At 59.8% G+C, this 26,393-nt stretch overlaps 1 protein-coding gene across 1 annotated transcript; it reads left to right on the forward strand.

Moving 5' to 3' along the window:
- The first annotated feature begins 2,803 nt into the window (after nucleotides 1-2,803).
- SEMA7A (semaphorin 7A (John Milton Hagen blood group)) lies at nucleotides 2,804-26,393 on the forward strand. The gene is made up of 14 exons (XM_011229602.3): nucleotides 2,804-3,034; nucleotides 16,153-16,304; nucleotides 16,828-16,869; nucleotides 17,227-17,319; nucleotides 17,535-17,619; nucleotides 17,738-17,848; nucleotides 18,502-18,641; nucleotides 19,256-19,440; nucleotides 20,369-20,477; nucleotides 20,560-20,758; nucleotides 23,664-23,791; nucleotides 23,986-24,140; nucleotides 24,343-24,404; nucleotides 24,713-26,393. The coding sequence occupies exons 1-14, from the start codon at nucleotides 2,866-2,868 to the stop codon at nucleotides 25,072-25,074; spliced, it is 1,992 nt and encodes a 663-aa protein (XP_011227904.3). The 5' UTR covers nucleotides 2,804-2,865; the 3' UTR covers nucleotides 25,075-26,393.

Consider the following 26,393-nt stretch of genomic DNA (forward strand, 5'->3'; position numbering starts at 1 on the left):
CCCCGCTCCTGTCCCCCATAGGGGGAGCCATGGGGAAGGGGAGGACAGGAATACAACCCCCTCACACCCGTCAGCATTCCCATCTGTGTCTTCTTCTGCTGATCAGTTTCCCACCATTTGCTGTCAGCTCCGGGCCCCAAAGCTACCCCGGGCCTCCAATGAGGCAGACAGGCTCCTGTCACCACCTTTACTATTCTCAGTGGATTTCCCTGTGCTGCCTGAGGCAGGGAAGTGCATGCCCAAGCGCCAGTCCTGGTCTTCTGCTTTCCTCACCCTGGGTCCCTGCTCCCCTGTATGCCCACAGTCTAGTTGCTCTCTTCTTCCGTAGATCTACTGCCCCAATCATAGGCCTAGTTCTCACCTCCCCTGGCTGCCTGTAGCAAACCAGGAGTGGGCTGCCATCTGGCCCTTTGCCCCTGGATTGGCCAGCGTGGGGTGCCCATTAGTGCAGCAGGTGCTAAGCTGGGCCTGTAGAAGGCCAGCCAGAGGCCCACCCTGGGATATGGGGTGGAACAGTCTTCAGCATTACCCCCTCATCCGCACCCCAGCCTGGGAAAAAACTTCCCTGGCATTAACCCCAGTTTCCATCTGCTGCCTGTTGCTTGGGAGGCTGAGCCCAGCCGTGCTGGCCTGCCCTTCTGCCTGGCACCTGGTAACCTGGGCCCTGTCTGGGTCTTTCTGAGGATCATCTGGATCCAGACTCCAGCCATACACAGCAGGCAGCAGCAACAGGGGGCAGTGCATGGAGAGCAGAGCGTTACGATGCAGAAGAGATGAGGGTGGGGGCCCCAGGGAGACGGTCCGAGCTGTTACCCCACCCCTCTCTACCTAGCTGTGTGACCTTGGGTATATCGCATTCCCTCTCTGTACCTTGGTTTTCTCTTGTGCAAAGGGAGCTGAATAAAAGCCCGTACCTTAGAAAACTATGGAGGTGGGCAGAGCTAGAGTGAGGCCGCGGAGCGGAGCGCACACAACGCCGAGTAACCTCTGTGCCAGGCACTGCAGTTTGAAAAGCCCGCTGGCCTTGGGCAAGTCTGCTCCCTGTCCCTGTGCCTCACTGTCCTGTCATATGGGCTTCTACCGTCTCCCTCAGTGAGAGAGACAATGTAGGACTGCTGGGGTCACGTAGGTGGAAGTGTGTTGTGAGTTGCCTGGCATGTGGGCAGTTATTATCATTAATTTGGAATTCTCAGTTCTTAAAGGCAGGAGCAGGTGATTTCTTAATTTTCCTTATCTTTGCAGAGAGGGCAGACATTGGAGGCCACACAGCTCAGCAGATGAGGCCCTGGGCTGGAGAGAGAGAGAGTGTGTCTTAGAGACTTAGCCTGGGCCAAGATATGCTGCCACATATCAGGGCCGCCGGCTTGAGTGCACTCATGGGGACACTTTGAACTGCCCACAGCCTCCCCCTCTTTGGGGCACTGTACCTCTGGAAGCTGTTGGCCCACCTGGGAGGTCAGGAACCCAGTCCTGCACTGTCTGGAGGCATCTTGATTTCACCTTTTGGCCTTTTGGGGTATCTTGGGGCTCATAGGGAAGAAGGAAGGGGATAGCTGGAAACAAATTATGGAACGGTAAAGCAAAACTTCCTGGTAACAAAACTTTCCTGGCCATGGAGCAGGGCAAAAGGCTAGGGCTGGGGCTGGGGCCGAGGTGGCCTGAGGCAGCCTGCACCCTATCTTTGCTGGGATCTGCAGCATGTGAATCGAGTCCAGCTAGATGTGTGGCTCCTAGAGGCCCACCTGCGCCTCTGCTGCTTCCTCCTCACCCTGTCTCCTCTCGGTGCAGCCCACCTGGAGATAGGTAACCAGTAAGCCCTGGAGAAGTGGAATTCCCATCCGTGGTTCCCTCAGGCACAAGCAGAGGTGGAGAGTCTGGGCCGTCTCTGGCCTGAGGGAGAGGAGACCCCTTTACAAAGGGCAGGCATGTGGCTCTGAGAGGATGAGCTAATGGAGGAGCTGCTGGACTGTTCACGGAACTGCGGAGGGACAGGGTCTGGATCCTGCCCGGCGTCGGGCTGCCTGCATGGCTGAGCCCTGCACAACTTGTGGGCAGAGACTCCCTCAAGCTGGTCTGACCCTGCCTTCAGGACAGTGAGGCTTGGGAATGCAGGATGCTCCCTTCTCTTTCTACTTGGGAAAGGGACCTTCTTAATTATATCCCCCTCCACTCACATGGAAATGAGTTTGGATTTTCTGAGCATACACCAGCTGGCTGGGGGGAGGCAGCCCAGAAGGCTGCTGGTTGGGGAAGGGAGGAGAAGCGAGAGGGGAGGGAGTCAGGCCAAGATGAAAATCCCGTGTTCTTACAGCAGAGCAATGATGGGGTGCTGAGTGCTCCCCACAGATCATCTACCCTCTGCACCCTTGCCCCTAGGGGAAAGCATCTTGCTCCTCCCTATAGGCTCAGAGGGAACCGTATCCACTCAAGCCAGCCTGTCCTCTGAGAACCACAGCTTTCAGGGTCCAAACCACCTAGCTGGCCGCTACTGAGGTTACCTGGTCTGTACCCTGGCAGAGTTCCCCCGGTACTTCTAGGCCAACCTTTTCATGGGGTGGTGGAGAGTGAATCCGAGGCTCAGAGAGGGGACAGGGCCCGCCATCGATCACAGAAAACCACAAGTCTGTCTAGTCCCTGGCGGCCTGGGTTCTCCCCTTGGAGTTGCCGAGGAGGGGGTGGCGAAGGTTTCCTGGCGGTGGGCACTGCGCCCCCCTTGGGTAGCAGCGAGGCGAGAAAGGCTGCGAGGGGGGGCGGGGAGGGGAGGGTGGGGTCAGGCATTGACTCCGCCTCCTCGCCTTAGCTCTGCTTTTGGTGGGGCGCTGGCTCAGTCTAGGCTGCTCGCCGCTGTCGCTCCCGGGCTGCGGGATGACACCGCCTCCGCCCGGATGCGCCTCCCTTGGCGCCCCGCGCGCCCGCGTCCCCAGCCCGCTGGCTCGGTCCCGGCTCCCGCTGCGGCTGCTGCTGCTGCTTTGGACGGCCGCCGCCACCCAAGGCCACCCGAAGAGCGGACCCCGCATCTCCGCTGTCTGGAAAGGTAGGTGGCGCCGCGCGGCCGGTGGGGCGCGGGATCGGACGCCGCGCGGGGCGAGTGCGGAGTGTGCGGGCCCTGGAGGGAGTGCGTGCGCGGCTCTGCGGGTCTCGGGCTGTCCCCGCGGGGAGCGTGTGGGTCTGGGTGAGTGTGTGAATGTGCGCGCAGGCACGCCGAAGCGGGCTGTAACGCTGCGGTGAGCGAGCGGCGGGGGCCGGAGCCCCGGCTAAGTCGCTCCAAGTCCTCCCCCAGCTAGGAACCGCAGCGCCGGGGCGCAGGGGAGGGAGACGGCCCTTCTCTCGGCCGAGGGGTGTTCTCGGTCCTTCAGCCCCAGAACCTCTGTACAGGACCCTTTCTTCGGCCGGGACCCCCCACCCAGGTCTCCTCTTCTTCAGCGGCGGGCTCCGCTGTCGCGCGGGGCGCAGGCTGGGCCGGCAAGGGGGGCGCGGACCCCTTGCCGCCGCCGCTGCGCTCAGGCTGCGGGAACAAAGACCCCGCTGCCTGCCCCCGCCCCCGCCCCGGCCCAGAGTGCGGGCCGGGTAAAGGGGTGGGCACCCTGTGGTGAGCCCGGCCACGGTGCGGTGCGGAGGCTTGGGGCACCCGGGCGCTGCCTCTGCAATGCCGGGACCGGCCGCTCCCCCCTTGTCCGCACGTGGCAGTTGTCACCAGGAATCCGCGCCAGCGTGGGGGGCAGTGCCCGTTGGGTGGGGCGCGGTCGTTGGGACCCCCAGGTGGCGGATCTGGGGCGGGAGTGCAGCTTTTAGGCCGCGATGGATATGTGAACCTGGGAGACCAGAGTCTGCCTCAGGGGCGCCTCACTTTAGAGCCCTGTACAATGGGTCAGAAAGCGGGCTAGATGGGGTTTGAGGCTTTCTGCCGCGAGGGAGTGAGCTTCCCTCCCCTGCATTGCACACAAATGCTTCCCCGCCCCTAGACCGACAGGGCTCTGTCCCCCAAATTTGGCGGCACTGCGGCCCCCCTGTAGTGGTGGTGGACTCTCGGTGGGGGTTGGGGGACCGGTCTGGTCTGGCCCTGCCGGGAGCCTTTGATGCCTGAGGCGGTTTGCAGGAATTGCCAGAGCCTCAGCATTATCTGGGGCAGGTATTCTTAGCAGAGAGCGGAAAAAAATCCCACACACAAAACGAGTGGCCCGATCTGCAGCTGCAGCGGAGGGAATGAATGTGACTTGCCCAAGGTCACTCTGCAGCGTGTGAGCTCGCAGTGCAGACTGGGGGCTCTGATCTGGCACAGGACCAGGGCTAGTTCTGAGTTGGGGAGGGGAGAAGGATTTAGGCAATTTTTTGGCCATAAAGGAGGGACTTTGGGGGCCAGCTCTGCTACCCAGTCAGAGGTATTCCTGGTGGGAGTAGAGCAGGAAGCTGGACCTCTGGTCTCCTCTGTTGATGGTGGACACCTGCACACCCCTCACTCATACCAGCTTCAGCCCAGACTTTCTCTGCATTCCCAGTATCTTTGCCTTGCGTCAGTCCTCTTGGCTGTCCTGGACAGCATAGCATTTGGGCACTCTGAAGAGCACACGTGGCCATATCTGAGTGTTCTGGGATCCCCCCCTGCACCAAACCCCTTGCATTTGGCTCTGCTTGCCCCTACCCCCAAGTCTTCCTAAGCCCCCTCCCCCCATACTTAATGCATAGCCACTTCTTAGCACTTAATGTGAACCTCCACATCCAGGGCACTTAGTCCCCACCCTGGGGCTATTTAAAGATGCTTTCAGTCCTTTTACCCACTTTCAAAGCTCCTAACCCAGCTCCACCTCTCTTTCCACTGCACACAGTTCAAGACTGTACCACCCTGGCTCGCACTGGCCATGCCCTCTGCTTGGTAATGCACTATTGATCCCTACTGGGATCTGCCACCCCCTCACCTATCTTGTCCAAAGGCAGTCTTCGCTCATCTTCGCCAGTGCCAGGTGCCCCACTGTCCAGACAGACCCTGCCATCAACCTCTCCCCCAGGACCACCAGCTGGTGATGGTATGCCTGGCTGACAGCTGCCTCCTGTTTCCTGTGGGGTGACACATGGCAGTCGGACAGGAATGGTTTTGGGCAGGGCAAATCAGGGAGTAGGCTGAGAAGAGGACCTTCCAGCCTTGCTGTAGACCTAGGTCCCTGTCTATCAGGGGGTGGGGTGCTGTGAGGGTGGGCCTCCACCAATGACCAGACCAAAGATAATGGTGTTTCGGGAGCCACTTTTCTCTGAGGCAGAGCCTGGGGTGTTAGTTTTCAGCCAGGACAGGTGTGGGGACTGGAATAGGTATGGACGGTTCTTCTCTTTCGTTTATTTTGTGTTGCTTAGATTCCTAAGCCTCAGGGAAAGATTCGATCAGAAAGTTCTGGGAGATCCCCAGCCCGCACTTGTTGGGGAGGTCGATGCCTCTCTAGCCTGATGAAGGCCTGGCCCGGAGAGAGATGGATGTGCCAGCACTGACCTGCTGGGTGCCCTTGAACTCTGCACCTGTCTCTGACCCTCAGAGCTCGCCAGATCAGGAAGGGCTCTGGAGATTGTCCTCCGAGGGCGTCAGTGACACATGGACCGGTCATGGATGCAAAGTGTGGGCCTGACCTCCCTGCCATCAGGGACTAGAGGGGAGTGGGTCGCAGGTGAGGGCAGGTAGTTGGCATGCTTGTGTAAGCTGAGCACCCCTCTCTCATGCTATCCCTGCTTGGAGGAGATGGAGAAGCCCAGGAAGGTCCTGACCTCCAAGATCGGAGGGGAGCCAGCATGTCCACAGTGAGAAAGAGAGCCCAGTCTCCTGTCTCCACTTGCCCAGCTGGTTCTGCGCTCTCTCTTGTCCAATTAAACAACAGGATGTTATTGTTGACTTGGTGGCTGCTGGGGGAGCCATTATGGGGCGACTCCCCAGGGCAGGGGGTTATTGTCACCTCCTCCAGGGGATGAGGTCACAGCTGGGGCTCCCCAAGCATCAGCATTTCCAGTGGAAATCCTTGCCCCCTTGGGGACTTAGATGTGCTCATCACCTTCAAGGTGAACTCCCCCTGCAGAACCAGGGAAGGGGGGCAATTCCCAGGAGGAGAGAGGGGGTTTCCTGAGCTGGGAGAGCTACTTGGTGACGTCACTGGCAGTGTCCGGCCAAGCTGTGTGGCCCCTCCATCCTGGAGAGTGACGATTCTGAGAGCAGGCTGCGGTGTGGCGGATGCGGGCATAGATCTAAGACATCCAAGGTGTGGGGGAAAGAGAGCAGAGGTCAGGAGCCCGGCTCTGGTCCTAGCTCTGACCTGATTTTCTGTGTGACTCTGGATGGGTACTTGCCTTTTTCTGAGGCTCAGCTTCCTCAGATGTCCAAAGCAGGTAGGGGAGGGCTTATACTTATCAGAGCACGGATCCCCTGGGATTCCTGCCTCTCTGGGATGAGCAGAGGCTGTGGTGGCTGGTTCCAACCTTAGCATTGAGGAGAAATCGAAACCTGGGAAGTCAGGGGAAATCCTCGAGATTTGTTTTCTTTCCCATCTTTCTGTCTCATAAGCTGAAGGCTGAGACCTGCTGGGGGAAGTGGTTCATTAGTTTGTAGTCTCAAAGGTGGCATTGTAATGTAGCATGTTTGACATTTGACATTTGCTGGGGCCAACCTTGTATTGGTCCTAGGGCAGGGCTCAGGGACCCAGGAATGAGAAAGTAGACAAGTTTGTAGACTTCTTAGTGTAGATGGGGAGACAGACAGGAAGGTCAACCTTTGGTTACAATAAAACGTGGCAGGGCCCATAACAGAGGGCAGCTATGGGGGGGTTGAGGAGGTACCTAACCCAGTCTGCCCAATCAGGGAGGGCTTCCTGGAAGAGGTGGTAAGTTGGGAAGGCAGGAGGAGTAGAAGCCAGCTGGGGAGGGGAGGGACAGGAGGAAGTACCCGGTGTGACAGGATTTCAGACCCAAAAACTTGCAACTAAGACCAGGGAGAGGAGAGGAGCTGAGTGGGTACCCCCAGGAAGGAGACATTTAGTAAGCCAGGGCTTGGGGGCTCCAGGAAGGTTTCTTGAAGGTGGGGACATCTGAGTTGGGCCACTTGACCTTACATAGCCAGTGGGAGGAAGGACCATGGCTGGCAGGGGAGGCCTCCTGAGTGTCATAGCTCCCTGATGGGAAGCTAGGGCTGGGTGGGGGGAGACTGGAGCTTTCTGCCTAACTCCTGACTGCAGGGTTCTCCAGATGAGGCAGCCTGTATCTCAGCAGAGACTCTCCATGGTGGGGAAGAGTCCGCTGGCACCATCTACGCATCGTTGGTGGGGGAGGGGCAGATGCCCTTCCTGTGACCAGCTTCCCCTTCCAGGAACCTTCACCTCCTTAGTGGGGAGAGATCACTCCTTGGGCTAGTGGGACTGGGGGGAGTGGGCTAGGTGAGGGCTGGAAGTTGGCATGCTTGTGTAAGTTGTGCACCCCTCTCTCATTCCATCCCTCAGGAGAAACAGGGACAACTGGGCACCCCTCTTTGGGAAGTGCCAGGCCAGGGCCCTAATGTGTAGGTGGTGAGCCGAGGCTCGGACCAGGGGCAGGGGTCCAGCAGCCAGCAGGGGGGCAGTGGTGGGTGTGGGTAGCCCTGGAGTTGACAGCTGAGGTCTCAGCTGACGTCTTGTCCTCCACCCCCAGCCCCGTGTCCCTCATTTTAGCCACCACGCAGCGTCTGGCTATGTCACAAGAGACTGACCATACTTCCTCTACTCTGGTTGGTAGGTCTGGGGCCGGAAAGCTTCCCCTTCTCTTAGTTTCCTTTTTTGGCCAGGCCTGCCTGCCCCCAGAAGCCTCCTCCCCCCAGGGTGGGGGAGGAAGGGGTCCTCCTAGAGCCTAGAGGATGGTGGTTCCTTATTGGCCTCCCTGTCAGAGAACATGCGCTTCCCCCTCTCCTAGCTGGTCCAGGCCACAAGGGACCAGGGGATCTGTCCCCTTTCGGCCCCTCCGTCCTTCCACGAGACCGTGCTAAATGGTTCACCTAGAACACGCAGCAACAGAGTTACTACTTTCCCCAGTGCTGCATGGTGGCCCGGCCCTGCACTCACCTTATCTCCCATACAGCTGTCTTCACCTCTCCCCAGCACACACGTTTTCCTGCCTTGGGGCTGCTGCCCTGCTGGTTGTCATCCCCATCACCCTTCTCCTCCTTTCTGCCATTTCTGTCTCACTTCCTCCAAGAAACCTTGGATGACTGCAGCCCACAGCTTGATGGGGCAGAGCTTAGGACATCAGAAGACAAATGTCAGAGGGGTGCCTGGGTGGCACAGCGGTTGGGCGTCTGCCTTCGGCTCAGGGCGTGATCCCGGCGTTGTGGGATCGAGCCCCACATCAGGCTCCTCCGCTGTGGGCCTGCTTCTTCCTCTCCCACTCCCCCTGCTTGTGTTCCCTCTCTCGCTGGCTGTCTCTGTCTCTGTCAGGTGAATAAATAAAATCATTAAAAAAAAAAAAAAAGAAGACAATGTCAGAGATCAACTGGACCAACCACATATGCCACAGATGGGGAAACTGAGGCCAGAGATGACAGGGACTGGCCCAAGGTCATCCAATGACACAGGCAGAGCTGAGACCAGGGCTGTATCTTCCGCCCAAGCCTGCTCTTGGCCTCAGCTATTGGCCTCCCTCTACCTGTCTGCCTGCCTACATGCTCCTTCCCCAGGCTTGGGGCTCACTGAGCCCTTTCCTCCTTGGCCAGCTGAGCTGAGCCCCGATTGTTCCTGCCCCAGTGCTGTCTGCTCCCAGGAGCCCCACCGGCCATGACCATTCTCCCTTTGGGACCTTGGATTGGGCCAGCTCCATGTGCCTCTTCTGGTCTTTTCCTCAGGGCAGCTGGGCCTCAGGTCTTGAGGGCAGGTTGATCTGTGTCACGGCTTGGGCTAATCTGGGTTTAACCGTCATGGCAGCCTGGGATTAGGCTGATCCTGCCCTGCCCCCCCCCCCCCGCTTGCCGTCAGGGGCTCGGGCTCCGTGCTAACACCCTCAGGGGCAGCTCTCATTGTGGAGGGCGGCCAGCACCTGCCCCCATGCCTGGGTCCGTCCGTGCTCAGCAACTCTAGGGCAGAGAGCAGGAGAGGGCATGGGTTTGCCCTTGGGGAACACACCGGTGCCTGGAGAGGTGGGCCTGCTGCCTGGTTAGGGAGGGCATCCGAGAGATCCGGAACCTGTAGTTATAGCCGAGGACTGGGACAGGAGGTGAGAGCAGGACAGGTCAGTGCGGGGTGGCACAGCCGGGGAGACGTCCCGGGGAGAGGAAGAGCCAGGCAAGAGCGAAGGGCAGGTGCATGGGGTGGGGGCAAAGTGGGGCATGCAGAACCACTCATGCTGTTTATCTTCTGGGCCCAGGGCTTTCGCCCAGCCTAGTGAGGAAGGAAGGTCACCTCGATAAACTCGGTGCCCTGTCAGTAGCCCAGGAACCTGTTCCAAGATGTCTGCTCCTCTGGCATGGCAGTTTGCCCTACTGTCCCCGTGCGCCCCTCCCTACTATCTGAGCTGTCCTTACTTGCCCAACATTAGCCTTGGCTTGGCAGGGCCCATGGAGTGAGAGGGGGCGTGGCCTTCACCTTGAGGACCCCACAGTCGAGGCAAATCCCACCAGACAGTGTGGTCTGAGAGAAGATGGTGTCTGCCAGATGGTGTGTAGCACGAGGTCAGAGGGAGGACGGAGAGTGAGGGCTGAAGCAGTTGGAACACTTCCTAAAGCCAGGGGGGTGAAGGCCAGGTGTTCAAGGACAGGTAAGACCATGTGCACAGACAGACGGGGAAAGGGCAATCAAGGGAAAGGAGAGCACAAGCAAAGGTGCGGAGGAGGGAAAGAGCCACGGCAGAGAGGAGCAGGGATGGGCCTCGATTGCCAGGCACAGGGGGAGGGCCCTGCTGGGATAGGCATGTGGGAGCCATGGTGGGTTCTTGAGCTGAGGAGTCAGGGGTGGAGGCAAGTGCTCTTGTCAGGTGCTTGTTGGGTAGGAACCTGGCTGGGCAGATAGTAAAGGAGGGTTCATGAGCGTATCCTGCCCTTCACTGTGGTCGACCCTAGGCCGCACAGTGTTTTCTGTTTTGGATAGAGATCTCAAGAGATTTATCTTCCTAATCAGTCATGCTGGCCAGCACTCAGTGCTGTGCTGCACCCCCAGATTCCTACGCCCCCCCCCCGTACTCCTCATGCCTCAGGCCTACACACCCACGCTCACTTATGCATACCCTCTTTAGGGCATCGTGGATAGAGGTCAGGCCTTCATGTGCCAAGAGGCCTCTGACCAGGCTCCACCCTCTCTGGTCCCCAGTCTTCTCTTTTGTGTGGGAGGCACTGGCTTGGAAGCTTCCAAGGGCCCTTCTATAGGGCACAGTGCTATAAGCACGGATTCCAGAATCACTCTGCCTGAGCCCCAACCTCCACTCCACCACTCAATAGCGGTGTGATCCTGGGCAAGGTGCTCGAGTCCTCTGTGTCTCGATGCCCTCACTGTAGAATGTGGGGAATGAGAGAACCCGCCTTAGGAGAGTTCAGCGATGATTAAGGGAGTTAAGGTACCTAAAAGTCCCTGAGACTAGAGCCTGGCACAGAGGAAGTGCAGTGGAAGGGTGAGGTGGTAGGGACGTCTCTGTCGCCATTGCTGTTGACCTCCTCCTTCGGCATCTCTGATTTCTGGAGAGATGCAGTCCTGTGCAGCCTGGCCCCTGCCCGCTCTCCCTCACCAGTTATGCTGGTGGGCTATCCTTGCCTACCCCCACCCTCCCCGCCGGCCCCGGCTAAGGCTGAGCTGGGGAGCCTTCTGTTCCTCCACTGGGGTGGTGAAGCCATGCTCTGCCTTCTCCCCCACCTCTCCCCTGGCTCTGGGCCCAAGGACAGCCCCTACCCTTCTGCCCATCCTCTCCTTTGAAGGAGCCACTCATTGACCTTGACCTCACTCTGGGGCTTTTAGAACCTGCTGGGCTGAAGACCAGGCGGAAGGTGGGCAAGACGTGCTGTCCATCCTGGGTTTCCTGCCTTCCCTAGGCCTTGGGACTCCTCCCTGCTCCATGTGGGCCTCGGGGTCAGCCTTCCCTCCCTGAGTCCCCCAAGTCTGTCTCAGTCCAGTGCCCCCACAGCTTGCCGTCCACACTGCCCCTTCCTCCAAAGCCTTTGCCCCCACTTGTCTCCGCCACCCCCCCGCCCAGCAAGGCTTGTGGTCCTTTGAGCACAGTGGGACAGTGCAGGGAGCACACAGCCCTTGCTGATTTGGGGGGGGGGCTGAGTTTTCCTGTCTATAAAATGGGGTACAGACACTTGTCCTGCCTTCTTTGCAGGGTGGTTGGGGAATTTGCAGGCTAGCTGATGGAGGCAGAGGGGGATGTTGACTTCTGCTGCTCCCACCTCCATTCAAAAAGCTGTTTGTGACTTTTCCAGGACTCATAATCCCACACTTCCCCCAAATGACCCATGAACTCAATACTGTGATTTGTCCTTAGAACAATGATTGGGTCATAAAACCTAGACCTTAGCAGGTACCAGCCCCTTCAACCCACAGAGAAGGAAACTGAACCCGGGAAGGCCCTGGTCAAACCAACCAGCCACCTGGCTGCCGAAGGGAGCATAGGCTTTCTTGGAGCTGGGGCTGAGCCCACATGTGAGGCATGCTCCCCTCCCACCCATAGCTGGCCTTGGTGGGTGGGAGGATGTGTCCCTTCAGCCCAGCAAGTTTTCACCTAGTGGGCAAGGGGGGAAGGAAGGGGAACAGGAGATGACCCAGGGAGGTAGAGAAGTACAGTGTTCTGTAAATCAAGAGGTTCTCGGGGAGGTCGGGGATGTGGTCCCGGAGGGCTGGATGGGGATGGCTACCAGAAGCCCTGCGCTGTGGCTCGGCCCTACCTCTGGTTCCTTGGGCCAGTGACACAGCCTGTCTGGGCTCAGTGGTTGTTCAGATCCTCTCCCTTCCACCTTGACCTGTGGGGTATAGCTTGCAAAGGGTGGAGAGGCTGCACCCTGATTCCTGGGTCACACATGGGCCCTGCCTCCTCTTTCTCAGCCAGGTGTGTGTGGCCGGAGAGGGTGTGAGGTGGGCCTGGCAATGCAGGGTGGGGTGCAGGGTGGGAGGATGTGGCTGTGTCCCCAGTCTGAGGTTGGCCTGGCTCCTGCCCCATGCCTGGGCCTCCCTGGCTGCCTGACTCAGGCACTCCCTGCTGGGTACCCACATTCCTACCATTCTTAGAGCCTGCCTCAGTGCCCACTTTCAAAGGGCTCCTTGAGGTTAGCATCAAGGCCTGTCGGGTCAGTGGGTCAGGTTGGAAGGCTGTCCCTGCCCGGCCCAGACCACGGGGCCTGTCCCTTGTTGCTGTCTTCATGGATAACAACATCACCCCATACGTTCCAGCCCCCATTCCTACGCTCCTCTTGGGCTGCCCCTCTCTTTCATAAGCAATGAGGATGTGGGGACAGGACCAGATGGTGACAGCATCCAGAGTGAAGGAGAGGAGGAACGATACCCCTCCAGGCCAGCCAGCTTTAAGAAAACCCACCCTCTGGGGGTCCACACTTGCTCCAGCCATTAGGCCACTGGGATAGTGGTGGGAGGGTGGTGGCCATAAGAGCAATCAGGTCTGATTCTTTCCAATGGCATCTTGCCTTCCATACCCAGCCATCTTCGTGACCTTCCTCTCTGGCTGGGGCCAGGCCCTGCGGCTCCTGCCGCCATCAGGAGTATGGCAAGTCAGGACCATAGAAGCCAGCTGGGTATAGGGCAGCCTGAGTGTGCTCTTTCTCGGTCCGGAAGGAGCAAGGATTGGCTCAGAATCACATGGGGGTGGGGGTCTTGTGTCTTGGCCCACCTTTGGGGCCATGCCCTCCCCCTGGGCCCTGAGCCCCCTCCCCTGCCCGAACCCCTGGTTATTCTGGGAGCTTTTAGCTACCACTTAGTCAGCCACTAATGCGTCAGGCTGGGGAGTGAGGGGGGAGACACAGTGCCAGACGGTTCTCCTTTTAGACATCCAGGATGGGAAGCAGAGGGGGCTGGTCAGGCAAGGAGAGCAGGGGGGATGCTGGAGGAGGGGAGGCTCTCCCGATCCTAGCCCTGCCTGGAGGGGGGGGGTCAGCACTGCATATTGATGTGCCATATCCTTGGGCTCCCTGCTCCGTCACGCTCAGGGCCCTTAGGTCTAGGTATCTGCCATTCAGTCAGCCTCCCCACCTTGGCTCAGCTCTTGCCCTTGTCTGGAATTCTTTTCCTGCCTGTTCCCGACCCATCTAGCTTTGATCCGCCTCCCCCAGCCCTTTGGATTCATTGGGAAGCAAAAAGACGCATTTAAGGAGGTGACACTTGCTTACCCGGCTGGGCCTTCTTAGGGGCAAGCTCTGGCCTTGCTCAGCCCCGGCCTGGGCAGAGCCTTGAAGGCCGCCCCCTCCCTGACCCAGCTCTCTCAGATGGTGCCATGGGGCCATGGGTCCTGGCTGTGAAGGCTTGGTGCTGCCTTCACTTCCAGGCAGACCTCCTGCCCCTGAGCCCCCCAGCCCCCGCTCCTGCAACCTGAACAAAGCTTCCTTTCATGTATTCATCGAGCTGCTGCCGCTCAGACACTTCCCCGGCACAATCAGGCCCTTTGAGGGCCTTGGGCAGTTCGGGAGCCAGGCTGGGGTTGGGGTGGAGAATGGGCCAAGGCCTCGTCCTGAGGCTGAGCTTGTGCCGTCCTACCCATACACATCACCAGGCGCAGGGTGGGGAGGGGCGGGAGCTTGGGGGTCAAGGGAGGCGATGCTGCCTGGCTCCTGTGTGTTCTGCAAAATGGGGCGAACTGTCCCTGCCTCACCCACCACTGGCTGCTGCAGCCTGGATTTGAAGGGCATGGAACTCAGGCTTACACATCTGTGCGGGACTGCCCTGGGCCTGGGGTGGTAGCCCACCACGCTGCAGCCCCGCTGCGGGCAGCCCTCGCTCTCCCTCCCTTGGTGTGCTCCAAGATTCCCTGTGAGCAGCCCTGAGTTCTGCACCGGGACAGTTCTGCACGCGATTCAGGGAGGCTTGCTTCCGGGCGGCTGTCTCACTCTCTGGATTTCAGTGTAGGGCCGCATCTCCTCCTCACACCTGGCTCTCCAGGGCCAGGCCATGTGTCTCCCATCAGGCTTGACTCCCCAGGACTGCCACCCCCAGAAAAAAGCTGTCCCTGGGGCACACTCTGGTGCCTCTTTCCCCGCTCCCAGAGCTGTGGTTGGCCTTGCGGGCCCCTCCTCTGAGGCCGGGGTGGTTTGAGGCGTAGGCTTCTGGGGGCTTCAGCTCTCAGGCCCCAGCCCATCTCCAGATGCAGACATGCAGCCTTTCCTGGGCACCGCTGGCTAGGGGAGTGGAAGGGGGAGCAGCCACAGACTGTCTGGATCCCTGGCTGGCTGCCAGTGAAAGGGGAGCCGGGCAGCTGACCCTAGCACTCTAATTTTACCCCAACTGGAAAGGCGGGGGAGCCCCGGCGCCAAGACCTGCCAGCCATGCGGTGCCCGAGCCTTGGCCAGCACCCCTCCACCCCCAACCCAGTGCAGAGCTGGGCTCTCAGCACTGGCCTGCGCAGCTGGGGCTGAGCGAGTGAGCCTGGGGGACAGTGAGGCCTGACACGCCGAGCTGCTCAGGCTGTGTGTGGAGCGCTCCAGGAGAGCCGGGGGAAGCTGAGGACAGTGAGCTCAGCGCTTCTCGGTGGCCTACGGAGCTGGCACCTCTGAGCACGGATACTGTGAGCCAGTCATCTTCCCTCCTGGCGTGACCTTGGGCTAGCGTGTCCCCCAGGGGCCCTGAGTTTCTCCTCTGTGCTGTGAGCCAGGCCAAAACGGAGGTGAAGACTGAGACTATCCCACTTCCAGGTTTAACCTGTGCAGGGCAGTAGCCTAAGGGAAGGGAACGCGGGTGCGAGTGACAAGGTGCGCCCCTGTTGGATGCAGAATCAGTAGGGTTGGCTCCTATGGCATTGAGAGGGCCCTGGGGCAGACACAAGGAAATGGCAATGCTCTTCTGTGCGGGCTGGGCTGTGTCCTGTTCAGTGTCCCTGGGAAGCTGGCTGCCCCTGAATTTGCTGCAGCTGAGTAAACAGCAGTCGGGCCGAGTTCTGGGGTGAACCCCAAACTGGTCGGGGCAGGGAGACGCTAGCTGGGGCTGCTTGCGGGGGGCCCAGCCACAGACTGTCCCATCTCTGTAATTTAGTCCTGCAACCGGGCCGACCTCAGCAATGTCACCGGAGATGAGACATCTTCTCCCTGGAGGTAGTGGCTACAGTTTCTTTTCTGGGCAAAATTGCCCTGGTCAGCCCTTCTGCTTAAAGGCCCAGGCTGTGCTCTGTGAAGGGCTCCCTGACCCAGAGCTGCTGCAGAGGGAGGGCCGATCATCCCCCGCCGGGGCCAGCCGCACCCCGGTGAAACCAGTCCAGAGCAGGCCAGGCCACTGAGTGCAGCTGGGGGGGCTGCAGCTTGGGGTGTCATTCAGCACCTGCTACTGACCCTGTGACCTTGGGCTGCCTCCTTCTGGACTTCCATTTTCCCATCTGTAGAAATGGGGACGAGTGGATGCTCAGATTCCTTTCTAGCTCTGATCTAAGCTGGTCTGCTCACTAAGGGGCTGGGCGGACCAGGAAGGGTTGGAGAGGGCTTCCCAAAGGAGGAGTTGGGGTTCTGACCAAAGTGATCCCTGGGAACCTTGACTCTAAGTGGGCTACTTTGAGGCTCTGCTACCCTCAGGGGATTGAGGTAGCCGCTGGCTCTGTCCTGGCAGTGGTGAGCCTCACAGACCAAAGCCAGGGGAGCCCTGGTCAAGTCCCCAAGCCTGAGCCCAGCTTCTTAGGAGTAGCAGACTGTGCATGCGGTGTGTATGCATGTGTGTGTGTGTGTGTGTGTGTGTGTGTGTATGTTGGCTGGGGGCAGAGGGGTCTGTTTTCCCCAGGGGGCCCCTAAATTCCACCCTCATGCAGAGGTTACACATATTGTAGGATAGGGGTCATGGCTCTGGGGCGAGGACAGCTGGTTGCTGGACCCTAGCAAGGGACCCTTCGCTTCTCCCACTCATGGCTCTGAGTCCTGGTACTGCCCTAGTCCAGACCCAAACACTAGTTGTCAGGCAGGTGCTGATGTGCCTGGCGGGGGGTGGAGGCAGGCTCTTCCTGCCCAGGGCCCAGCCTCAACGTTTCTGCCAATTGCCTCTTCCCCAGGCCGCGCAGGACAGGACTGGGTTGACTTTGGCCTGGCAGAGCCTCACACAGTGCTTTTCCACGAGCCGGGCAGCTCCTCCGTGTGGGTGGGCGGACGTGGCAAGGTCTATCTCTTCGACTTCCCCGAGGGCAAGAATGCCTCCGTGCGCACGGTGAGCCTAGACCCCTCTGCCTGGATCCCTCTGTGGGCCCCAGGATCAGAGCTGAGCCCTTCCCTTCCTCCTCCGCCCATTTCTCTCCTTGTCTCCCCTCTGGCCTTGGTGAGGGGTCTCAGGGAATCCATGGGAGTTAGCCCTCTTCCTAAACTGGTCCACTCTCTATTATATCCCATATATGGCCTGGGAGAGGCTCCCTAAAGGTAGCCCAGATTGGCGTGGATGTTGGGGCGGCATGGAGAAAAGCCTAGAGCTAGCCCCCCAGGCCAAGTGGCTAGTGCTGCTATGGGAGACCTGGACAGGAAGCTGGGCTCCAGAACCCCATGGCCCCTGTCTTTAGAGATTTCTGGCCCTGGGCTTTGGCTCCGGGTATCAGGCCAGACAGTCTGTGTGATCTTGGGTAAATCACTCAGCCTCTCAGAGCCCTCATCTATAAAATGATCTCACCCTGAGGATGCATGGGAAGTACTTACAGGCTGGGCCTTGACAGAGTGGACTAATGCTTTCCCCTCTCCCCCAGGTGAACATTGGCTCCACGAAGGGGTCCTGCCTGGACAAGCGGGTGAGTGGGGGAGAAGTAAAACAGAGGGGAGGCTGACTTCCTTGGAAAAGGGACAGGAGTCCCTGAGAGTCTGAGGAAGGAGGCATGGCCCTGCCTTGGGAGCCATGTCTGGGAGGAGAGAGGTAACCTTGCCTCAGGATTCCCAGTTCTGAGGGGGAGACATGGTCCTTCTCCAAGGCCTCTCTGCCCTTACTCTGTTCTTGGGTTGGAGTCAGCAGCACCCCCTCTGGGCTCTCCTTTGGAGGGTGCCTCCTGTACTTACACTTCTGATGCCTCCTTCCCCAGGGCTGAGGGCCCTAGTGTCTAGGCTTGCCGGGGCCTCCAGCCAACCTGTCCCCTTCCCCTTCTCCCTGGCAGGACTGCGAGAACTACATCACGCTCCTGGAGAGGCAGGGGGAGGGTCTGCTCACCTGCGGCACCAATGCCCGGCGCCCCAGCTGCTGGAGACTGGTGAGAAGGCCCCTCCCCGTGGACCTGGTTAGCTCAGTCTTGTCTGAGTGGGCTTCCGCCCTCCGTGTTGGGAAGGAGCTGGGCGGACTCTGAGGCTGGCCTCACCTTATATAGAGTCCCTGGGAGGAGGGGGACCCTGGCTGGGAAGCTGGTGCCCGTGGGAGGCAGTGGCCGTGGCGTCACATGGCTGTTTGACCCTACCTGGTCTCCCCCAGGTGAATGGCACCGTGGAGTCACTCGGTGAGAGGAGAGGCTATGCCCCCTTCAGCCCGGATGAGAACTCGCTGGTTCTGTTTGACGGTAGGGCTGCTGCCTTGGGCTGGGGGAGGGTGGTCAGCTCCGTGTCCAGTGGCCCAGTCTCGGAGGAGGGACTTCCAGGAGCTGTCTGCCCTTACCCATGGCCCTCCCCCATGCCCAGGGGACGAGGTGTACTCCACAATCCGGAAGCAGGAATACAACGGGAAGATCCCCCGGTTCCGCCGCATCCAGGGCGAGATCGAGCTGTACACCAGTGATACCGTCATGCAGAGTAAATCAGGCACCTGCTGGGCTGGAAGGGGCTGGAGGGGTGTGAATGCCCAGGGTGGAGGATGGGGTCCTCCTGTTCCCTGGAGGGCTCCCCGAAGGCCGCTGGAGCCACAGCCCACTCAAGAAACCGGGGGCCTGAGTAGCCAGAGCTGAGGAGTTTGACCTGTAAGGGAGCAGGGGAACGACAGAGACAATGGTGTGGAGGCAGGGTGGGCCCAGTACACTCTGGGAGCAAAACGGAGGAAGCCGCAGACCCAGCACGGGCTCCCCAAGAGCCATAGCGTATCTCTCTGCTGAGCTCATGTGGGGGCAACACGTCCTCCCTCCTCATTAGGGCTCTGCCAATTAGGCAGAAGTGACATAGGGGCCCCCAGGGACCTCCCCCCAGTCCCCAGGCATGAAGTCATTGCTCTTGGGCCGATGACATCTTTGTAGGAAAGGGCAAAACAGGTGTGGGGTGGGGGTGCAGAGTCTCAGGTCCCTTGGGCTATTGGACCTGATGTTCTGACTTTTCTTCTAGGTCTGATTTGCCCTGGGTTTGTTTGTAGACTCGGGGTGTGTGTGTGCTCACGTGCATACAGGGTGGGTGCGCACAGTGGTGGGTCCTCTGAGCAGACTCCCAACCTCACACCCATTTGCCTGTGTCTCTGGCAGACCCCCAGTTCATCAAGGCTACCATTGTGCACCAAGACCAGGCCTATGATGACAAGATTTACTACTTCTTCCGGGAGGACAATCCTGATAAAAACCCCGAGGCCCCTCTCAACGTGTCCCGCGTGGCCCAGCTGTGCAGGGTGAGCGGGTGGCTGAGTGGACAAGAGTGCGTGTCTGTGCCTGCACAGGAGTGAGCGAATGTGTGAAAACACACCTGGGTCAGGTGTCATACGTGTTTGTATGAAGGAGCGTGTGAGATGTGCGAATGAGTCTGGGTGTGGGACTGTGGAGCGAATGTGTGTGCACGGCGGCGGGGGGAGTCTATGCGTCTGTGAGTGGGCGAAGGTGGTTGGGCTTGTGGGCATGCGTGATTTCGTGTGCAATGTGTTCGAGTGTGTTCGTGAGTGTGGCAGTGCGTTTACATGTGTTTGTTTCCCCGTGTGAAGGAGCTGTGATGTGCGTCTGTGGCACGTGTGTGAGTGTGTGTATGTGCGAGTGGGCAAATGCGCATCTGAGCTGGCCTGCTCCATGGGGACCAGGCCACTGTAGCCTGCGCGTCCCCACTGCTGGCCCTGTGCCCTGGGTCAGCCAGGTCCGCGGCGGGAGCCCGGCCCCAGCACCCGGCCGGCGAGGAAGGCAGCTGTGCCTGGGCACCTGGCAGGTCGCAGCCCTTCTTGGAGCTTTCGTGCCTGCTCCGAAGCCTGGCAGCCAGGGCAGGGGCTCAGGGGCCTCTCCCTCCTCCTCACCCTTCCAGGGGGACCAGGGTGGTGAGAGTTCCCTGTCGGTCTCCAAGTGGAACACCTTCCTGAAGGCCATGCTGGTGTGCAGCGACGTGGCCACGAACAAGAACTTCAACAGGCTGCAGGACGTCTTTCTGCTCCCTGACCCCAATGGCCAGTGGAGGGACACTCGAGTCTATGGCGTTTTCTCCAACCCTTGGTGAGTGACTGTCGCTGGGGCTGGGGCCGGCGTTGGGGAAGTGGCCAGTGGGCATCAGAAAGCTTGGGCGCTGCAGAGGAGAGGGCTCATGTGGCATGAGCAGGGCCTCTGGGGTCACAGGACGGGGCTGTTGCTGGGCCTGGGGTGGGGGATCGCCCATGCTCAGGGAGATGCGGGCGCTGGTAATGTTTGGGAGTCTGTGCACACGGGTGTGCGCGCACGCGCCAAATGCGTGCTTATGGCCGCACCTGTGCCCGTGAGTCCATCGGCTGCGTGCTCATAGTGGGTGCCGGGGTGCTGGGAAGAGGCGGCCGAGGCCTCTTAGGGTGCCAGGTGCTATCACACCCGCTCAAGCACTGCCTTCGCCTGATCATTCGCACCTCTTAATCACTCTCGTTGATTGAAAACAAGGCAGGCGAGAGTGTCGGTTGGATGTGTGCGGGGAGAGCTGCGGGACAGGGTGGGGAGGCCAAGCCCCTGCTCTGATGCTCCTGTGCGGGGAGACCCAGCCTCCGAGGAGTCTGGCCTCCTCGGGCGGCAGCAGGCTGTCGCTGGGGCCAGGGAGGTTGGAGGACGGCCCAGCTGGAGTGCTCCGGCCCCAGGGTTGGCCTCTGCACTCGGTGATTCTGTCACAGAATACAGGTTGGGGTTTTCGATGGCAGCAGAAAGAAATGTGGTTGGACTTGCCTCTCTCCCTTCCCTCTTCCCTCTTTCCTTCCCGCCTGCTGTCCCTCCCTCCTTCCTTAACTGGTGTTTGATAATCTTAGGCACTGGGCTTGACTCCCAGGGTAGTCCCTGTCCTCACAGAGTTCACAGGCGGGGGGTCTTGGTTATGTCCCTGTCTGGTGCTGGGCTGGCCTGGGTGAGTGGGGTGTGTGTGTGTGGGGGGTCCCTGGCCCCCCAGTGAGGTGGTCTCTGTGTCCCCCAGGAACTACTCGGCCGTCTGTGTGTACTCGCTTGGGGACATTGACAAGGTCTTCCGTACTTCCTCACTCAAGGGCTACCATACGAGCCTTCCCAACCCTCGGCCTGGCAAGGTAGGCTGACCCCCCACCATGGCCCAGGCGTCAGCCCCACCTCCCAGCCGCGCCGCTAACCTGGACCTGTCCTCTTGCCCAGTGTCTCCCAGACCGACAGCCCATCCCCACCGAGACCTTCCAGGTGGCTGATAGTCACCCTGAGGTGGCCCAGAGAGTGGAGCCCATGGGGCCTTTGAAGACGCCACTGTTCCACTCGAAGTACCACTACCAGAAAGTGGTTGTGCACCGCATGCAGGCCAGCCGCGGGGAGACCTTCCACGTGCTTTACCTAACCACAGGTGAGGGGCTGCCCCGGGACCTTCTGGCCTGCTTTGTAAAAATGGATCTGAAAGGCATAAAGAATAATACAACTAACGTGCAGTTGGGTCTTTATGCCTGGAAGGAAGAATTGAGGGACCAAGAGCTGTCAGGGGTTGGTATGTGTGGCTGTGGAAGAGTCAGGCAGGGAGGGCTTCTTGGAGGAGGTGGGGGCAGAGGGAAGAGAAGAGGGTATCCTAGGATGGGAGAAGAGCAAGTGTGAGCATTCAGAAGCAGAAATGTAGCAAGCCTGAGCAAAGCTGGGTGTAGTCCAGATTTCGGACCCCGGGAAGATGGTAGGAAGGAAACTGGAAAGTCAGGAGGAAGGAGCGGGTCACTGGTATCCCACGGGTCCCTGACAGGCAGAATGAGCAAGTTGGATTCTCTCCGTCTGTGGGACTATGCAGGTGAGGGGAAACATTTGATGTGGGATGCCAAGAATCTAGTGTGACATGAGGAAGGACTTCCAAAAAGCAGAGCCTTTGCAGAGTCTCTCTCTGTCTCTCTCTCTTTTAAAAAAATATTTTATATATTTGCGAGAGAGAGAGAGCACAAGAGAGCACAAGCAGGGAGAGTGGCAGAGGCAGAGGGAGAAGCAGGCTCCCAGCTGAACAGCGAGCTGGATGTGGGGCTCCATCCCAGGACCCTGAGATCATGACCTGAGCTGAAGGCAGATGCTTAACCGACTGAGCCACCCAGGTGCCCCCCCCCCTTTGCAGAGTCATGCAGAGGACCACAGAGGGGCTTCCATGGGGGTCAGGGTTTTGCTGACCCCAGAAGCTGGGGGGAATGCCTTGGGAGATACCCCTGTATTCTGGGAAGCCAACAGCTGTGGAGGAGCCAGCCCCGAGCTGAGTTTTTGGCAACTTCTTGGTCCCAGTCTGTGGGCAAAGGGGCTCCTGGGAGCAGGCGTGGAGGTCAGTGTTGGCGGGGGCCGCAGGCCTTCCTTGAGACCGAGTGGTGGGGCCATGAGAAAGGGCAGCGTCTCCCCAGGGGCCTAGCACCTCTGGGGCCACATGGTCAGGGCCTCAGGCACCCACCCTCAATACCTCCCCTGCCATGTGGCTTTCTGCTATTGCTTCACCTTGTGGCTTTCTTGGGGCCATAGTGATCTCTGTGGTTGTTTGACTCCTGGGAGCCTCGGGGAGAGGAATTCCCCAAGGGGCCTGGCTTCTAGGTCCTGAGCCCTCACTTCTTTCCTCCTCCATTCATCCTGGCTGTACCCACGGGCCCCTGTCTTTGCTCTGCTCAGCCGTGGCTGGCCTACCTGCTGTGGTCAGCCGGGGTGGGGGGACGGCAGGACACTGGGGTGCAGGAGAGGAAGGACTGAGAGCAGGAGACAGGACAAGGAAAGCTGGGTGGGGCCGTGAGCTCCCCTCCTCCAGATGTGGGAGGTGAGCGCACTTGAATGGTGAGGCCCTTGTCCTGGTGTCTCCGTGAGGGCCATTGGAGAGGTACCATTTTGGAGCCTGCAGCAGGAAGGATTGGGGTGAGATAAGAAATAGAACTTTCTGAGCCCTCTGCAGAGAGTGGGAGGCTCTCACACCTGGGAGAAGCTATGGGATGCACTCAGGGGCTGCCGTGGAGGCGATGGAGGGCAGTGAGCACGCATGGGCATGAAGGCAGCAGCGAGGCTGGGGGGGTGTCAGGACAAAGGAGCGTCTGGTCACATCTCGGAGCCCGCAGAGAGGGAACATAGCCACATAGAGGAAAGTCCTAAGTGGGTGATCATCTGATCATCTGACTGCTTTTTTGGGGCAAGTGATGCCCTGGGAAATTGGGAAGGAGGGAGAGGGAGGTAGGCTATTCTAGAAACTGGGACAGCTGGTGAGGTGGGAATGGGAGAACCCGGGGGTCAGAATGCCCGTTAGTCCCCGACAGGTATGAATGGAGACAGCATGGCCGTGGAGGCAGGCAGCCTGGTTCTGACCTTGGGAATCTCTATGTGGCATCTGAGGTCCTTTTCAGATCAAAGATTTTATAAAAATTAAAAAAATCCCCAAAGATTAAGTGCAATGTGGAGTGCTAGATTGGATCCTGGAAGAGACAAAGGACATTAGTGGAAAAACCCAAGAAATCCAAATAAAGTCTGTCGTTGAGGTGATTAGTAATGTCCCAGTGTCAGTTGCTTCATTGTGACCATGTACCACAGTTACGTAAGATGTTCACGTTGGGGGAAACTGGGTGAAGGGTATTCGGGAACTCTGTACTATCTTTGCAACTTTTCTGTAAAGCTAAAAATATTCCAAAATGAAAAGTTTATTTAAAGCAAACATCCTCAAAGAGTCCAGGAAGCAGGGGAATCATAGAAGGAGCTGAGGGGTGGGGTTCTGACATCTCTGGATTCTAGTCACCGGCTGTGTGACCTTGAGCTAAGTTGCTCAGCCTTTCTGAGCCTCATTGCCTCGTCCCGGAATTGGGAAGGTAATACCCACCTCTTAAGAGTGTGGAGGATTAAACAGTGCGCAAGGCTAACGCACAGAGGCCCCACACGGTACTGAGGACAGCCGGTTCCTTTCTTCATGGCCCAGCTGCCCCTGTGGCCTTGGGGAGCTTTGGGCCTCCTGGGATGGCCTCTGTGGCCCAGCCTACAAAGCTCCCTGGTCGCCCTCAGGCTTCCACATCCCTCTCCAGTCCTACTCTCCTCACCCCGCCCCACCCCAGTCCTGGCTGCCCGGCTCTGTGGTGGAACTCCCGCCCACCGGCCCGCTGACCCTCTGCCCCTCGCCCACAGACAGGGGCACCATCCACAAGGTGGTGGAGTCGGAGGAGCGGGNTGCCCCCCCCGCCCCCGAGCCCTGACTGCCCAGCCTAGAGGGAGGCTGCCCGGCTCTGTGGTGGAACTCCCGCCCACCGGCCCGCTGACCCTCTGCCCCTCGCCCACAGACAGGGGCACCATCCACAAGGTGGTGGAGTCGGAGGAGCGGGAACGCAGCCTTGTCTTCAACATCATGGAGATCCAGCCCTTTCACCACCCGGCCGCCATCCAGGCCGTGTCGCTGGACACGGAGCGGGTGAGCCTCCCCACCCCGCTGCAGCCCATGGGGCTAGTCAGCGCCGCAGGCCAGAGCTCCTTTGCATGTGATTTGCATGTCCTTTTAAGAGCCTCTGGGCCCCAGGGCCTGCCAAGGCAGGGCTGGCCTGGTGACTTAGAAATGAGTGTTGGGGCGGGGGCCCTGGGCTGACCTGAGTCCTGCTCTCCTTCCAGCGGAAGCTGTATGTGAGCTCCCAGTGGGAGGTGAGCCAGGTGCCCCTGGACCTGTGTGAGGTCTACAGCGGGGGCTGCCATGGCTGCCTCATGGCCCGAGACCCCTACTGCGGCTGGGACCAGGGCCGCTGTGTCTCTATCTACAGCTCCCAAGGGTACGTTGGCCCGGATCCCTTGTCCCTTGGGGGCAGGTGAACACAGGAGTGGGGGTAGTGTTGGTGGGCTGCAGGAGGTGCTGGGCCATGCCCCCCTCTGGGGGGCGGCACTGCAGCTGATTCCGGGTGGGGGTGAGGACAGGGAAGGGGCCAGACCTGTGGCCTCCTGTCCGCTTAGCCTCACCCCACCTTCCAACTCCAGGCCAGTGCTGCAGTCCATTAATCCGGCAGAGCCACACACGGAGTGCCCCAACCCCAAACCAGGTACCCAATCTGGCCCTGCTGGGGCCCCTGTCTGCTGAGGGTGGTACGGCCCCATCTGAGGGAGACATGGCCTGGTCCTGGGGGCCCCAGGCAGATGGGGCAGGACAGTCCTGAGGAGGGGATCCCGTCGGTATGGGCTGGTTGTGGAGAGGGGAATGGTGAGGGAGGCAGGGGAGAGTCGGGAGGAGGTGGGGCACCGCGTTCATTTAGAAGCGTTGGCCCTGGAGGCCTGGTCAGCAGGGGAGAACATAGCTGCCTCAGGAGCCCTCGGCCCCCTCCTCACGGCTGCCTCCCCCATCCCTCTCCAGACAAGGCCCCCCTGCAGAAGGTTTCCCTGGCTCGGAACTCTCGTTACTACCTGAGCTGCCCCATGGAGTCCCGTCACGCCACATACTCCTGGCGCCACGAGGAGAACGTGGAGCAGAGCTGCGAGCCGGGCCACCAGAGCCCCAACTGCATCCTGTTCATCGAGAACCTCACAGCCCGCCAGTATGGCCACTACCGCTGCGAGGCCCAGGAGGGCTCCTACTTCCGTGAGGCTCAGCACTGGGAGCTGCTGCCTGAGGACGGCGCCACGGCCGAGCACTTGCTGGGCCGTGCCCAGGCCCTGGCCACCTCCCTCTGGCTGGGTGTCCTGCCCACGCTCGCTCTTGGCCTGCTGGTCCACTAGGGCCTCCTGGGGCTGGGCGTGGCGCGGGTTCCTGCAGCCTCAGGGGCACGAGAAGAGTCTCCCATCCAGAGCCGGCCGGGCCCGGCGAGCTCCTGGCCCGTTGCTTCTTCCAGGGGGACTGCGTATCCCGGTGAAGGACACCAGGCCTGGAGACGGCCAGCCGCAGGCGGCTGCTGGGCCCGAGTGGGGCGCAGGGGCTGGGGGCCGTGGAAGGAAGGCGCTGCTGTGAGGCTGGAGCGTTGATGACTTCAGAGTTTATCTTCTGGAGACTACTTTTCGAACACTCCTCCTCAGGCTTGACTGAACGCAGTGATGTTCCCAGCCCAAGAGCCCACGGGCCAGAGAGTGGGGTTTGGAGAGGGAAGCTGGGACCCCGGCTCTGGACCTTGGGCCTGAGGCCTGAGGACTCTCCGTACCCAAACCGCCCCCTCCTCCTCCCTCCTGCCGTGGTCAGGGGTGGGTGCTGTTCCTGTAGGCCCGGGGCTGCCTTCTGTGGCTCCCTCACCAGCCCTGGGTCCCAGCAGGCAGCGGCCTTGCATGTTTATTGAAGGATGTTTGCTTTCCGGACGGAAGGACGGAAAAAGCTCTATTTTTATGTTAGGCTTATTTCATGTATAGCTAATTCTGACTGCATCTGTATGAAAATACCAAAACTACTTGCTGGGGGTGGGGTGGGGCAGGGAGGGACTGGGGAAGACATGGGCTGGGGTGGGGGGTCCCAGTCTGAGGCTCCGGGGACAGGATAAGAATCTAGGGACAGGCATGGGTTCATGGAGAGTGGCATGAGCTGGCTCTGCCCTGGGATCCCAGTCTGAGGGGAACATGGTCCCAGTCCCCCGGTATGGGGGGCAATTATAGGGGGGTAGGGTGAGGGAGACAGGGGAGAATGACAGAAACTGAGCCCTAGGTTCACCACATTCATATAGAAGGAGGAGCCGGGTCCTCAGGGGGAGGTTCCAGGACTCTGCCCTTGGCATTGGGGGTTGGGGGGCGGGGGGTCCCCTCCCCTCCCCTCAGCCCCCTTCCCCAGGGGCTGTGCTTCCATGCTCCTAGTCTCCCACCTTCAGCTCAGGACATGTTATAACTTAGGCTAAACTGTGAATTCCGGTGGGGACAGCCTGGGCCAAGCTCTCCAGGGGCGCGGCTCTGCCCCCAGCCCTGTCCATGGATTTCAGCAGAGAGCTGGACCCTTCTCTGGCTGTGTCTGGCCAGCCCAGGGCAGGGCCTGGGGCCGGCGGCCTTCCAGCTTTGGCCCCTGCATCTCTTCTCAATGCACTTTAATAATGTAACATATTACTAATAAACAAACTATTTATTTA

This window comes from Ailuropoda melanoleuca, chromosome 9 (assembly GCF_002007445.2).
Source record: "Ailuropoda melanoleuca isolate Jingjing chromosome 9, ASM200744v2, whole genome shotgun sequence".
Taxonomy (NCBI): Eukaryota; Metazoa; Chordata; class Mammalia; order Carnivora; family Ursidae; genus Ailuropoda; species Ailuropoda melanoleuca.